Source organism: Orbicella faveolata, unplaced genomic scaffold, assembly GCF_042242905.1.
Source record: "Orbicella faveolata isolate gen_17 unplaced genomic scaffold, um_ofav_v1 contig_34, whole genome shotgun sequence".
Taxonomy (NCBI): Eukaryota; Metazoa; Cnidaria; class Anthozoa; order Scleractinia; family Merulinidae; genus Orbicella; species Orbicella faveolata.
In genome coordinates this window covers 4,285,775-4,300,942 of record NW_028301563.1, presented here as the reverse complement: position 1 = coordinate 4,300,942, position 15,168 = coordinate 4,285,775, and the positions used below count along the sequence as shown (strand labels likewise).

The window sequence follows — 15,168 nt, the reverse complement described above, 5'->3', positions numbered from 1 at the left end:
AAAGCCCAAAATGTTTCTGCCAGTTGTTTCCGCTCTAGCCCGGGGTGGGGGGGGGAGGGGTACTCCCTTATATGGGCTATATAGGTATGTGCGGCGCCAAAGGGTAGGGGTTTTCAGCCGTTTTAGTCATAATAGGGTATCGATTTTAGCCTATTTTGAGGGCCATTTTGGTCATAAATAGGGTATGGTTTTTGCACTCTAGCCTTGATATGGGTGTGTTTTTAAAAAGAAGCCACTTTTTCATCATTGTCGGAAAGAAAATTAACAAAAGCCCTTCACAAATTATGTTAACGGTAATTTAACCTTCGTCTGAACTAGGGAACTTATTATAACGCAAGTCTCAAACAGGGTTTTGATTTAATGGTCAGGGGCCCGTTTCTCGAAAGCCCCGGAAACTTTTCGGGCCCGTAAAGCGATTTTTAGTTCATCTATATCTAAAAACGAAGAGGTGTATACGCCTGAAAATTCTCGTATGAAGGGAACACCTGTTCATATTAAGAATACGTGAATAAAACAGCTCTGTAATCGTAAGGTTCGAGATTTTACTATGGCTTTCCAGGTGCGTAAACTTTTCGGGACCTTCGAGAAATGGGCCCCCGGGTCACAAATAGGGTTTCAAATATTTGGTCAGGTCATAAATAGGGTAGGGAATATCGCAGATTTTGGTCATAAATAGGGCATGGGTTTTGGGAAGCGGACCGCACACCCCACCCAACTTTTCCAGGAGTACCCCCCCCCCCGGGCGCTTTAGTCTTGTTATTTTGTCAATGATTGTTAAAGTGCACCCAACCCCCAAATTTTTCGCTAAAACGAATCCACTTACTGTTTAAACTAATTCTGCGAAAAAATTTTTGAATTTGGTTGAATCCTCAATTTTCTATGGCCCGCCAAAGTCGTGCTCGAGATGTTTCACGACCGCGTTTTAGGGAGTCTGGGTCGAGCAAGGTTGTGACGTCTACCCAGGAACCGAATAGAAAAGCCCTCAGTCATTTCTCTTTGCTTTCTTTGGACGTCGTAGTGTAGAATACTCGCTTTTGTCTATTTTAGCTCTAAAACGCCCAAATTTTCGCCAGAAGATCAAGATGTTTTCCTCCTCAGAGTCGAAGAGATGAGTTTTTATTCAGATGACTCTGATATAAACTTCATACCTGAAGTGGAAATCTTCTGGCTTGAAGTGCACTGAACAGATGGCCGAGTTCTTCGAAGGCTCCCACTTCGCTCTCGTTTGCTTTACAAAGTCCACCCACTTTTTTCGTCTTTTTTTCGCTTGTGGCCGATCGTCACCAAAATATGGAATACAGTGAAGCGCTATTACATTTTCTAAGTCTGGGATGTTGCTGCAACCGCTTGCAACACACCTCGTAGGCATTTTAGCTACAAATTCTTCACGAGCAACACAGCCACTACAGTGAAACGACTAGCGGCGAAACACGTTTCGTTCCTGGGTAGACGTCACAACTGCCGCTGGACCCATTCCCCCCAGAACTCGGCCGTGAAACAAAATGGCGCCGATTTAAGGCGATTTTCGCGTTTTCGGCGGGCCATAGCAAATTGAGGATTCAACCAAGCTCAAAATTTTTTTCGCCGAATTAGTTTTAACAGTAAGTGGATTCATTTTAGCGAAAAACAATTTGGGGGTTAGGTGCACTTTAAAGCTACGTAGGCTATGATAAATCGACTCAATAAAACATTATAGACAAATTTTATCAAACATTTTATTAGTGTAACTAGTAAAAAGAGGAATGTAATTTCCGATAATAATCGATAATAATCGATACCAATCGATGAATCAATCGTTATCGATTACTCTCGGCAATCGATAACTCACAACTTTTTTCTTCATCGATTTTTATCGACTACTATGGGCAATCGATTAATATCGATTATCGGTTTATTGATTGACCACGCCTGGCAAGGGAGTATAAGGGACACAGATGCCGTGGCCGTATATCTTTCCAAAAAAGTTCTAATGTCAAAGCCACTCATAACTATGGTTACACAGGCAAAATTTACAGTCGAACTGACTCCACAGCGACCTCTTTGGGGAAGGAGGAAACTAAGTGGCCGTTGAGGAGAGGTGGCCGTTATGGGGAGGTAGGGATTTAATATGACACCTGTTTTTTTTCAAAGGGGCAACATTTATATTGCCCATTGTAACATGTAAATTTAATACGTACGTAACATCATCTCAATATATCAATAAAGCCTCTTCCAGGCGTTCAGTTAGTTACTTGATACGAAGCGAGAAAAATTGCGCATGGAAAAACACTGTAGGGGACTGAAGCGCCGCGCAAAGCCTATCTCCTTTATGTAGCTCCGCCATTTTTACGCGCTGCGCCTTAACCAGCTGAACGCCGGAAACAGAGACTAACGAGGCGCGTTACGGGTCAAGTTTCGTGATCTTTTACAATAAAAAATGAGATAAATTTATGTATACACCGATCGTCAGTCGTTGATTAACTGGCCGTTTTCGAGAGGTTATTTTGGCTTTTGGGACGCGCTTAGGTGGATGTTGCTGTTGTGGAGAGGCTAAAATAAAAGTAAATGTATGGACCGTCCGCCGAAACTCAAAAACAGTGGCCATGGTAGAGGTGGCCGTTAGTGGAAGTGCGGCTACAGGTAGTCTGACAAGATGTCAATTATATTGGTCAACCTTAACCCTTCTCTCTACGCCCTCCTCCCCAATAACGTCCACGCTACCAATGTAGGCCAAAAAATAAAAACAAAGAAACAGCCCGGTTTTCTTTCAACGTATTTTATTATCGCCATTACATACCATATTATTGTAGCAGATTAGTAAACATCTCTACTTGTTGTTAAACATTGTTTTTCAGTTGCCAAGAACACCGAGCCGTTATCTTCTTACTTTCTTCTCTATTTTAAGGTGCAAATTCTCTGAATATAATGTTGAGCTAATGAATAAATGAATCTGTAAAGAGAATTTTCCGTCTAATATATTAATTTAATTCAGAAGGACCAGTTCTTATTTCCCCTCCCTCCCTCTTTTCCGTACTGCTAACATAATATGAAACTTAGGCCCGATTCAAACGTCGAACTTAGCATGTGCGAGTAATACCCATTTATATGTATTTGAGTCGACATAAGGTTCGGCACATGCAAAAGTCGACTTTTGAACCGGGCCTAAATCAGTAAGGCACATACATTATGCTATAACACATATGCACTGAGAACTTTCGTTACTAACTACGACCCTCTTTGAGGGAACTAAACAAAATAAATGCTCTGAAACAAAGCTCAATAACATGCACTTCAGGAATCTCTCCCACACGAGTGCATCAGGCATTGTTAGGTTCGGCCCGGAAAATTTAAAATGACAGCCACACGGAAGTGTAAATTCAGTCGTCCGCTGTTTTTAAACCACTTAACTCTATGCTATAGCAGGAGGGCAGAATAGTGCAACTTGCCGCGAGATTGACAGTGCAAGAGACACGGGCGACTCACCACGACAGCGACTTAAAAAATGCATCTTTCTGACATATTTAGTAAAATACCGACTCTAAAACTTTAATTTTTCAATGTGAAATCTTTATCAAAGCAACAAAATCTTATAGATAAATTGGTTTTCTTCGCAGGGCTTTGGTCCTGCCAATGAGTCCATCTTTCATCCGAGTGAACGACGAACTGGATTTCGTCGACCGATCATTTGACGAAGATGCCCGAAGCTTTTCAGTCGACTGACTCCGAAGTCTGTCCAATGAAAACGGTCCTTTGGATGAATGCTTCGGCTTCTCTTCGGAAACCGATTGTTCAGTCGGGTACCGCGATGTGGGCGCTCCTACCTTGTCTACAGGTAGAGGTCGCATCCATTCGCTGGCAGACGATCCCTTCACCTTGTGAACTGTAAATGGCATTTTCGGTTTCTCGTCATTACAAGACTCAGCCGCCTTTCCAGTTGGCGATGGAAGCTTCTGTCTGTCCCTGGACTGAGACGCAGTTTTGACTTTTTCCACGTTAAACGGGCCGTGTGTACGGTTCTTACCTACGTCACCATTCATGCGTTTGGACGACGAAGACGTGTCATTACTGTTTTCATTTTGTTTACGGTAAACATAAGACACACGACTGTTATTGTTGTTGTTATTAGTTTTGTCATCAGATCCATCTCCTTCCTCTTTTCGCCTCATCCGCGGATGAATTTCAAACGGTCTCGATGGAGTCTTCAAGCTCTCCTGAGAATTTCGACTTGATCGTTTTTTCTTGTCACTTTTCTCAAACGAAGGAGTCCTTTTAACAAATGAAGGTACTTTCAAGTTTCCAGACTCCTTCATCTTTTCACGATGGCGAAGATAGCTAGACACGGAACTTTGCACAACTTCTCTTACTTGTTTATTATCTTCCGACGTTGTAACTTCGTGAAAAGCACAGTTAAGTTCAGTGGACAGATCATTTCCTTCTTCAAACTTCACTCGCCGAAAATGTTCCAGGTCACACTTGTTTGCAACAATCACCATGGCAACTGAATCCCCGTTTGGACTGTCCTTTATAAAACGTCCAATGCGTTTTGCTTCCTCAAAGCTTGCACGATCCGTGATAGAATACAAGATGAAGAAAATATCACCTTGACGACATATTAGGCTCAACTTCTCGGCTGTGTTCTGAAAATTCAAATAAACAGCATTCAAAATTCCAAGTGACATACTCATTTTAGGACGAACGATTTCTTTTCGCCAATTACAGGCAACAAATATGTGAACTACATCAATACGTTTCGCGATAAAGACTATAGCTACTGAAGCGTTTTCCCGCGAAAATAAACCAGCTGCTGACGTATTGTCCCGCATATACCACACGTCGTGTGTTTTCCCGCGCTCATCACTAGTGACGTATTTTTATACCCTTGTCATTGGTTGAATGCCCTCTCTGCCTTCCATTCTGATTGGTCTATTGGATCTTTGAAACGATGCCTTATGAGTAGGATCAAGTTAAGATAATCTGATGACAAATGTTCACCGACTGACAAACTTGGCTAAACCACATCACTAGACACTTAGTGTACGCTACTGGAAATGTGCCAATCTGATTGGTTCTTTCGTCGTTGTTTGTTCACCAATAGAACTTAATCGTATGTGTGATAAACGTTTGAGGGAAAACTACCATTGTTTTGGCTTAAAACTACCTGGATTTATAGTTTTATGACTGTTACTCTTCAGATATTGTCTACTAAAGCAATAAGTTAACGAGTTAGAGTTAAATATAACTTAGAAAACAAGGCGGAGTCCAAAGAAAACTCAGGCTCGTTATTACTGAATATTAAGGAGACCACCCAAAACAGACAAAATTTAACAAATAGATTCCATATTGTCGTGCGTCTGTTCAGTAATAGATCACAGACGACGTCAAAATGTGGTGAGATCAAAACTGTGGAACACAAGTCGGCAACATGGAATCTTTTCGTTTTTTGACAAAGAAACAAAAATTTGTGAATGACGTCATCTATGCATCTGTTCTCCAATAGATCGTAAGTAAGAACCAGTCAAACTACGAGAATAATTTGACATATTATATAACACAAAATAGCCCGACAAACAGCACCACACCTCTCCTGCAGTATCTGCGATCTCCAGTTCTACTTCCTCATTTTCCATTTCAACGTGAGATCTGTAAGTTCCCTCTGAAAAGGAAGTCAAGTGAAAGAGAGCATGAAATTCAAGACTGTCTTGTCAAATGACATTTAAAAGACAAGCGTTCTGTTCGCTGCGTTGAATTGCTGCTGATTAGGGCAATGAGCTGGCAAGAAAATCTTTAATCCGTGAATGTTCAAGGAGCCAAAAAACTAGATTTCTTAGGCCCCGTCCACATTACGCTGGAAAAATTTGAAAACGTGGCTTTTTTTCTAGGGTTAGGCCTACCGTCCACGCTAAATCCATCACGAAAACGGAGCTTTTTCGAAAACGCTTATCAAACCATTTTGAAAACGGAGCTTGTCGATATGTGATGATGACAGCACGATGATAATCAGATGATTTCCCTACCCGAGGTTTCCTCAAGCACAAATCCAAAATGAACGGTGATTGTTGCGTTTTCAGTTTTGTCCCGCATAGTGTGGAAGGAAAACATTTGGTGCTTTTACAGAGTGAAACCTCCGTTGTCAAATTCTTCAAGTGTAGTGTAGACGGGGCCTTAGGGTAACGGTTGTTGGAGCTGTTGTGGTTTGGTGGTAGTGATAGTGGTGTTGTAATTGTTATTATTACTACCTCATATAAAGGGATCTACGAGATTCATGGTTAGAAAACTTAGATATCGAGCATTGACTGGTGTCAGGGATTAGCAGCGACGAAAGAGCGCGCGCGCTAAAGAGCGAGTTATGAAAGAGCCTGGGGCGAGTTTGTGTTCACGCGAAAAGCTTGAGAATTAAATGGCTTGTAGAGTTGAACAACAGAAATCACCTACCAAGAGCTCGAGCGTATTCCCCAATAAACCGCCTGGTCATAAAGCGGACAATGAGAGCTGGTGAAAGAGAGAGTTCAACTATAAATGATTAATTAAACTGAAACTCTTGGGGAAGCGTGCATTCTGATTAAAGTTATCGCTTGGCAGAGGGTCTTTGTTTATAACAACACGAGAAAGATCTGGAAAGATTACAAAACGTTGTTCACCAATTTATTTTGTCGCACTTGCGAAAAATCAAGGGAAGTGCTGTCAGAATTAAAACGCAACCTGGTTCTCAGTGATTTTTAATTTGCAGTTCATAGCAAATTTTTCCTGAAATAATCGTATTTCCCACAGTAACTGAACGAACGTAAATCACATTTTAATGTATAATATTGTTCGGTTGCTTATTCACGCGCAGAAAGCTGCTCGTCAGTGTGATGAACAGCACTGCGAAAAGTTTTGATCGCTTAATTTCTAGAGACCAAGGAAATAACAATCAAATATTATGAAGGGCGCATCAACTGATTATTAATAGATCTTGGGATTACGTAATCAGTGTGTAATGAGAATAAACCTTTTGTGAATTGTACCACGAAAATGTAAGCTTGTTTAAAGATGATTGGAGCTTTAAAATGTTGTGTTTGTTTTATGACACGAAATGAAAAATGTAATCTTTTATAATCCGGGCAGAAAGACAATCGAGTTCAGTTCCAACCAAAATCACAGACTTGATACGCAACGTAAAAACTTGTTCAACGCGAATTAAGTTGTATTTAAGTTGTGTAATAACTGGACTTATTTGTTGGTTAACAGAACGGATTCCATGTTGGCAACAACTGAGCTAAACGAATACGGCCCTGCTTTGTTTCGTTATTGACTGAACGCCAATCAGTTCGTCATGTCTTATATCTTAGCACAAGCAGACTCGAAGTGATCGCCAACAAAACCGCATGCGAGTTTAACAACTCTTCAAACAGCAATTCATTCATTCATTCATTTAATTTGCTTTAAATGGAGACTGTTTATCGGTAGGGTTGTTATGATTTATCGCTTAAAAGAGACTTAAGAAATTCACCAACCTAACTTGAAAGCACAGTTTCCATTTCAAAGTAAATAGCAACCACCGACTAATAAGACACGGTGTCAATAATATCTGTTTTGCCTTCAAACATTGTCACACTTGAATGATTTCGAAGCAACCAGAGAGCTAAGTTTCTTGAGGTTTGAAAAGAAGGCTTCTATGCAATACCGACGATGAATGAAATTACGATTGCCCTGTTAGCTCCTTTGAAAAACATAGCGTTTAGAGGCACTTAAATCTAAGATGATTATTATGATACTTGTAACTTCTTAACAATGGGACATCATCGAAGTACTTTAAAACATTTTAACTTGGGGTGTTTTACCGTAGTTTAACTAACCTGACTTTCCGACACCTTCCTTGCCGAGTATGTAGGCCTTCGGTGGCTTCACCGTAATCTGATGTGGCCTCCGTCTTCTCATGATCTTAGCCTGGCTGTTCCAACTTGCACTCACTTAATTACAGCTTCTGAAAAGAACTGAAATACCACAGCAGTTAATTAGTCAATAGATCACCGAGCGCTAAAATTATGATCTGACAAGACACATAGCTTTAGCTCATATTCATTCACTGCAATCGTTTACATTACGTATTTTAATGAAAGAGACATACCACCACCTGGTTTGCTATAATTCCTCGGCTAATCTAGATTTCAATGGCCTTCGCTGAATTTACACCAGTACGGGATTACTTCAAGATTGCCCTCAGGGAATTTTTTCACAACTTAAACAAACCTTTATCAAAATACTTGTAATTTGTGTTGGAGACCGCAAAAAGTTGTGGTTTTACCCGACGGTTTTCAATTACCGCCTCCACTTAAGTTTTATCGTTAAAATAACATTTGACAAAACAATATAATATTAATTGATCATTCTTTGGATTTAACAAACGGTAAGAGTTCCGCTTTGGATTTGAGCTGTTGCTTAGTTGATATAAACACTGTGTGTGAATTGGCAACATAAAGCATTTTACACCTTAATACGCTCGCACTTTACAGAAACAAAACCTCTGCATTGCCCTTGATCGTGTTAATCCACTCCATGAGTGAAATGAACAAAATTAAAAGCACAAAAACACAACAACTGATTTAACAGTCAAACTTAAAACCCGTGACGCGCTTAGCATTTCTTACAAGGCTAATGAGTATAGCTAGAGTGCACATATAAACACAAAGGAAGACCTTACTAACCTACCGTCTCTTCATACCTTCGTATTCAAACTGTTTAGCGAATGAGTGTCTTCGAAGAGCGAACTACGGTGACCCACTTAATTATGTCCTGGAAGCTAATCATGTTGGATTCATCATATTTTCGCGTCGCAGTCTTTTAGTAATGAATCTCTTGATTAAATGAGAACAATTGAAGCCAATTCTTGTAGCATGGTGCCGTGACCTCTGCATGCAATACGTGTATTCATGTATAGCTTAGGAGCAATCAGAGCAAAATATCACTGATGCTGATGATAACAACCCTATTGCGACATAATTGAATACTTATAATAGCCACAATACTTTCACGTAATCTTTGGGTATCAGTTACTTAAAAAAGCTTAAAGGAATGATTTTTGTCGAATTCTTGGTTCTAGTGGTACAAATGTACCACTTCTGAAGCCGTTTTGGTTTTATTGAGGTTTAAGACGATGAAAGACCACCCAGCTGAATTGACAAACCCCAGTTGTCAATAATGAGAGAGTTTACGAATTAAACTATAGCAAACGGCAAAAAATGTCAATTTAACACAGACAGAAGTAGAAAAAAATTCCCTGATCACAGCAAAAATAAATGTTCTCAACGGTTATGTGCATATGGCTAAAGACAGATAGCAGAAGTTTAAATTTTGTCGTTTGCCATATGGCATGTAATCGCCAAACGTAACCTCTCCATTATCTCGCAATCTTCTTCTCGGTTGATCCCAGTTTCTGTGTACTGTCTTTGACAAGCGGGCGGTGGATACAACATAACAAAGAGTAACTTTTAAATCAGACACGAAGACGGAAAATTCAGACTAATCAACCGCAAACAAACTTAGTTCACAATTCACGCCTCTGCCCGGATAACTTCAAACCACAATGTTTATTCCTAGGAGGTCGACGAAACCACAGACACCGTACTGAAATAGCTTTGTAAGAGGATTAGGAAAGTTAATTCCCTCTAATCACAAGGAAATACAAATTAAATCTGAGCTTCCGATTCTTATACAAAGTTGAAAGATCACTTAAAATTGAAAGGTCTTCATGAAACAGACCGCTGTACAGAAAGCACGTTTAGAACTTGGTCGTCTTTGTACGAACGAGAAAAGTAAGCTCTTCAAAGCTGACCTTTGTTCCCAAAAGGCTGACTTCTAGATAGGCTTTCTCCATTATCCATTAATAGCCCTTTTCACGGTTACCTTTGCTCATTTGCATCACAATAAAATCTAGCATGTATGTGAGGCAATTTCGGGCTATTCTGTAGTTTTAGCCCGAAATTGCCTCGCATCCACGTTGGATTACATTGTCATGCAAATGAGAAAAATTAACCGGGAAAACGGCTATTGCTGACATAATGCGTACATCTTAAGAAAATTTGTGAATTTAGACCGTACTAATTCACTCTATCTAGCTAGCATAAAATTAAGTTGTTTTCAGTTTCATCACACTTAAATTACATCGCTCCCGAGCGCACATATGGAAGAGAGTGCAGGAAATTGAAAAACACAACCGCTATTTATGACCTTAATTTTTGAGGATGATTGAGCCAACTACACAGACTTCAAAACTAACCACGGAACTTATCACTTTTTTGCTGAAGAAAGGTCATTCGATCGAGGGATCAATAAAGATATTTGGACATTCTCCCATTTTGGAATTTACACCTTCCCCTCGGGGAAAATGGGCAGTGATATCACTATTTTATCACAGCTGGAATTTCATTTCATTAAAAACAAACCATTGCCACAAGCTCTGAATTAACTAAAGCTCGCGAAAGGTCGCTAACTTTTCCTTTTATCTTTCTCTCATTTTTTTTTTAGATATTTTAACTGCGGCATGAAAATCCTTTCTAAATTGCTTGACATTCTAATCTGTCAACTGTATACATTTCGTGGTAAGTGTTTTATGAACTATACTAAAACTGTTAATTTTTTACTATTTTTAACCTGATTATGTAATGAAATAGGTAATACATTCTTGCTTGGAACCGGTCCAAGCCCTAGATTACCCTTAATTATTTCCATATTCCCTCTAAGAATTTGTAAGTTATTAGAATATTCCAGAAACGTTTCTAGTACAATAAAATTATAAGTTGTTGCTGTTCTACTGCTGCGAAGTTGCATTTCTTTACTATAGACGTGGGAAAATTTCAGAGCAAAATTGGCGAATACCCCTTTCTTTCCTGACCAGAGACTTACAAAATCCTGTCTGGTTCAGCAGAGTTTATGAGTTTTATTATATAACTGAGAAAATTACTTCATTGTGATTGGCTGAGAGCAGACCAATTTATCGTTAATTTTTAATTTGTACTGTAGCGCAAGTTAACGAGCGCGCTTTCGTGATTTTCCCAGTCATATAATAAATAGCTAATAAATGAGTAATCGAATGAAGGCTCGAGTAATTAAGGATTTACACCACTCATGATATTTAAATGTCCTTTCAATCCTTAATTGCACTCGCATTCATGCGATTACTTATACTTATTGCATACGCTGTGACGGACACAAAAACCTCCGGAAGCCGGCGCGACGACGACATACTGATCTGAAGACTTTATGAATTGAAAAGAAAAAACCAAAAGAAAAAAAAAACCTATGAGTTGTGCTTCACATAGTTTGTCAGGTCCTACAACACACGACAAAAAGAAACATACCGTCTGCATATAATTATTTCGTCTACGGTATGAAAAGGACCAGTAATTTCTCGTATCAAACGCACTACGCCAATATTTAGAACTACTGATTACTTTGAACTCCTGTTATCCTGCTTCAACCTGCTACATAACATTAAAACATTAGGAAAATAACAAACTGATTGAAGAGCATAAAAAACCCTTAACAACTAGAAAACTGTACGATGAGATGTTTCCGTCACGGACAAAACTTTCGATGTCTATTAAGTTGACTCATAGTCACAACACTTCTACAAGTATTTCTAGTAGAGTGCCGTCAGCGGCGTAGCATTTGAAGGTTCGTGGCCCAACACACGCTCTTCAGTTCGGTGAAGAACAACTTGGAATCTGAAAAACACCGTCATGATCTGAGCGGAAGGAAAAGGCAACACCGGTTGACGTCAGAAATCAAAATTGAGATCAAAATCTGGTATTTCCGTTTTAAAAATAAAACTGAAAAAAAAGAGTCTGGTCGTTAACATCCACAGTTGAAGAGACAAGTTTGATGTCATCTCCAGAGCTCAACACAATGGGCCTAAGTGCAATTGATGGGTTTTTAGCACCGGGATTAGCGCAAATAAGCTTATATCTTCCTAGATATTCAGCTATTAATTAAAGTAAAGTCCTTAGCCCTGCTTAGCTTAGATAGCACGAATCGACAAGAACACTTGACGAACGATAAACTGTTTACAATATACATGGGACATATTAAAGACGATTTCGTAAACTGGACTGGGAGTCTCTTGATCATGTAAACACATTATAGGCACATCGGTGATTATTCCAATCAATTGCTGAGTTCTATCTACACAATATCGTGCTTTTGTAAAGAAAAAATTGTCTAGCCTTTGCAGTAAGTCTATTTAGGGGTTCTATCAAAATATTGTTTTAGTCTCAACAAAAACTATCGCGTCATTCATCGTGTGCAACTGAGCTCTTTCGACTGGCGTACCTTTGGACTGATCGGCGTTCAACCTTCTCAGTCTCGCAATTTTCTTTATAATAGGGACTCAACCGCAAGGTAATCAATACGAAACTTGACTTCAACAGTAACTACCTGGTTTTGTTTTCTCGCGTTCGCCAGACAATGTAGCCTTCGTTTGTCTCCTAGCTTCAGTGTTGCACTTTGTTCACCGGCCCTGCTTTTCTTCGCGTGGCGACTTACTCAGCAGGCTGACTGAAAAGAGGAAATATATGGTGGAATTCTGAAAGATTGTTTCGTTAATTGCTCAATGCTGACAGCCAAGATGGACAGGTTAGTCTTGTTACGGAGCTTGGTATCCGGATTGTGAACGGTTTGTCCTGGAGTGCAAAATAAGAAACGTGTTTTAAAAAGAGAAATATTGACACTTCTCAAACTATGCAAGAAATTCCACACGAGCCAGGAGAAAAATCTGGGCGAGACGCGCAGAAATCAATACCCACTTTAAGAGTTATCTGAAGCATTTTTGCTGGCACTACGGAAGGAAACTAGTTTATTCTTGTTCGGAAAAAGTGCATATTAAAAACGTTACAGTGAAAGTAGTGATGTCTTTCAGGTAGCGAGCTTTTATTTTCTTTCCCTACGTTGTGAAACATTCTTCTGTTAAGAGTTGAAGAAGGGTATGTAAAACACATTAAAAACCTTTTGAATGGCCTTGTTGTTTTTGTGGCAGTGATGCACGGATCAAAACACCTTCTTGCTATTTATTTTAAATTAAAGCCACCAGTGTGAAATAATGAAGAGGATTACTGTGTGATGAGATGGCCAGGCCTGATAGCCTTCTCATGTCCAATGCTTGATGTACATTCAACAACACACTCGGTAAAGAACTACGAAGTCTTAAGATTTTAAGCAACGTTTCAATTTCACTTAACAAATTCACGAGTCGGATCTTGTTGAGATATTCTAGTGCTCTAGCGACCTCTAGAGTATTTGTTCACGTTACATTCACATTGCCGCGGCAAAACTCAACCCCACAGCAATTAAAAAGGTTTTGATTGTCGGAATATCGAAACAAATAAAACCATTGTGTGCATTTGAACAAGATGATGAACTTCACTTACACTTGCTTAACAATTGGAAAATTCAGCCTATCTTCCAACGTTTGAGAACCGAAAATGATAAATAGTCTTTAAAGCCATAATCGAGTTTTGTCCATGAACTCAGAGCTTCTCAGTGTTACTCAAGGTCAGGCCATAAGAACGCCTCCGGCATTTTTCACTTATATTGATCTTTTTGAAGAATAAACATTAAAACCATCGTGTTGAAAACATTTTACCCCGTTTCAACTTTCAGTGTCTGTAGTGTCAGGATAAAACGGAGTAACAGCTGTTAGAACTGATCAAAAATTAACTTCGCTCTGGCTGCCGATAATTAAAAGGTTTTCAGCATTTCAGAAGTGAACTACGCGTAACTTAATAAGGGAGTCAGTTATTCCATTTCCACTCCGGTCATATTGTGAAATGTTAAAACAATTGAGTTCAAGAAATAGAGACGCTACAGTGTACTTACTTCGGTACAATTAATTGCTTCCTGTCTTTGAATCTCTCATAACCATAAAAGGCTTCTGTCCCGTGAAAACTGCTTATCGGATAACTTTCCTATAAGGCTAAAACCTTGAAATATTTACGCTATTGCACAGCAGAGATGACTTGAAACTGCTCATGACTTCAGCTCTCTTTGAGTTTCATTCTTTCTCAGCGTAATCCAATCGCCTTACTGACGTATTTTGTCGTCCACACGTCGCATGCGGTACAGGCGAATTGATTGTTTGAATAAAAAACATGGCAGAGTTTGTTGTTTCGCGCGCGAGGCTTGCCTCGATCGCAGTTTGAAACAGTGCGGAATGTAAAAACCCAACATAGTGCGGCGATTTGATCTCTTGTTCTGGAATACGGCGCGAAAAATGCTGGGGCGTAACTGGTAGCGTGCTTCGCCGAGATCTCTGCGATAGTGACAGTGATGAACACAAATGAGGGGATTTAAGTGTGTAGTAAATCTTAAATCTTGTATTTTGTTGGAAATTGGGATAAAGCTTTGTTGATTATCAGTTCTAAGTACTCCAGATTGTTTATTTTCGCTGCGGGAAATGTTTACTAAAGCGTCCCACAAACCTCCCCTTTGGGCATTTTACGAGTTGTTATCTACTTCTGCGTGATGTTTGCCTTGAGCCAAAACGATACTAACCGATGACAGAAGGTAAGCGATCAGGTAAAGTGAAGATAAAGGGGCAAGAAATATTTGCCCTGTCATCATTGTGCTGAAATTTGTTTGTCACCTGAAATAGGAAAATCCCTCAACCTGCCTAATTATAACGCAAATTGAGGTCACCATGTGTCGAAAACTGAGAACGACGCTCTCCTTAATTATGATTTCGCTTTTTCTTGTGGTTAGGAACAATTTTGCTCTAACTGGCGCGTTAATTAATCTCTTACGGCTCGGGCAGTGTGCTGTTTTCATGCAATATTGCACGCTCCGATTCTTTGATCTAGTGCCCAGATATCAGGCATGCCGAAGCACTGACCTAATTAATTAAGAAAACCGCGGAAGGGCACAAAACACGTGTTAAGTGTTTGCTCCATTCCAGTTTCATTTCACTTATCCTCACTCCACACTTTAACACAAACATTGCCAGGCGCGGGGAATGATGGAATTTTATTACGTTTTTGCAAGACCCCATAAGCCACTGGGCTTAAGGAGGTATGGTACCCTCAATATGGACCAAAAAGTTTGTTAAAATATGGTGAAGAAAGATCAATTGTGTGCTATTACACTCAAGAGGAGAAATTAAATTTCTAGAGTTTTACTCAAAATGGTTGCTATGGAAACCAACCACAGCCTTTTGAAGTAGTG

The 15,168-nt window shown here is 39.6% G+C and overlaps 1 protein-coding gene across 7 annotated transcripts; it reads right to left on the bottom strand.

Annotated features, from left to right (window-relative positions):
* Positions 1-2,739: 2,739 nt before the first annotated feature.
* Positions 2,740-14,252, bottom strand: LOC110062412 (uncharacterized). Of its 7 annotated transcripts, none has more exons than XM_089271355.1 (7): positions 13,828-14,252; positions 12,391-12,635; positions 8,664-11,681; positions 7,815-7,952; positions 6,412-6,468; positions 5,559-5,632; positions 2,740-4,616 (listed from the first exon to the last, which is right to left on the bottom strand). In XM_089271355.1, exons 4-7 carry the CDS (start codon positions 7,894-7,896, stop codon positions 3,567-3,569), a joined length of 1,263 nt encoding a protein of 420 aa, XP_089127481.1. In that variant the 5' UTR covers positions 7,897-7,952; positions 8,664-11,681; positions 12,391-12,635; positions 13,828-14,252; the 3' UTR covers positions 2,740-3,566. The 7 variants fall into 7 exon arrangements, with proteins under 7 accessions (XP_089127481.1, XP_089127482.1, XP_089127483.1 ...); XM_089271356.1 differs by having other exon boundaries at positions 8,668-11,681; XM_089271357.1 differs by having other exon boundaries at positions 8,681-11,681.
* Positions 14,253-15,168: the final 916 nt, after the last annotated feature.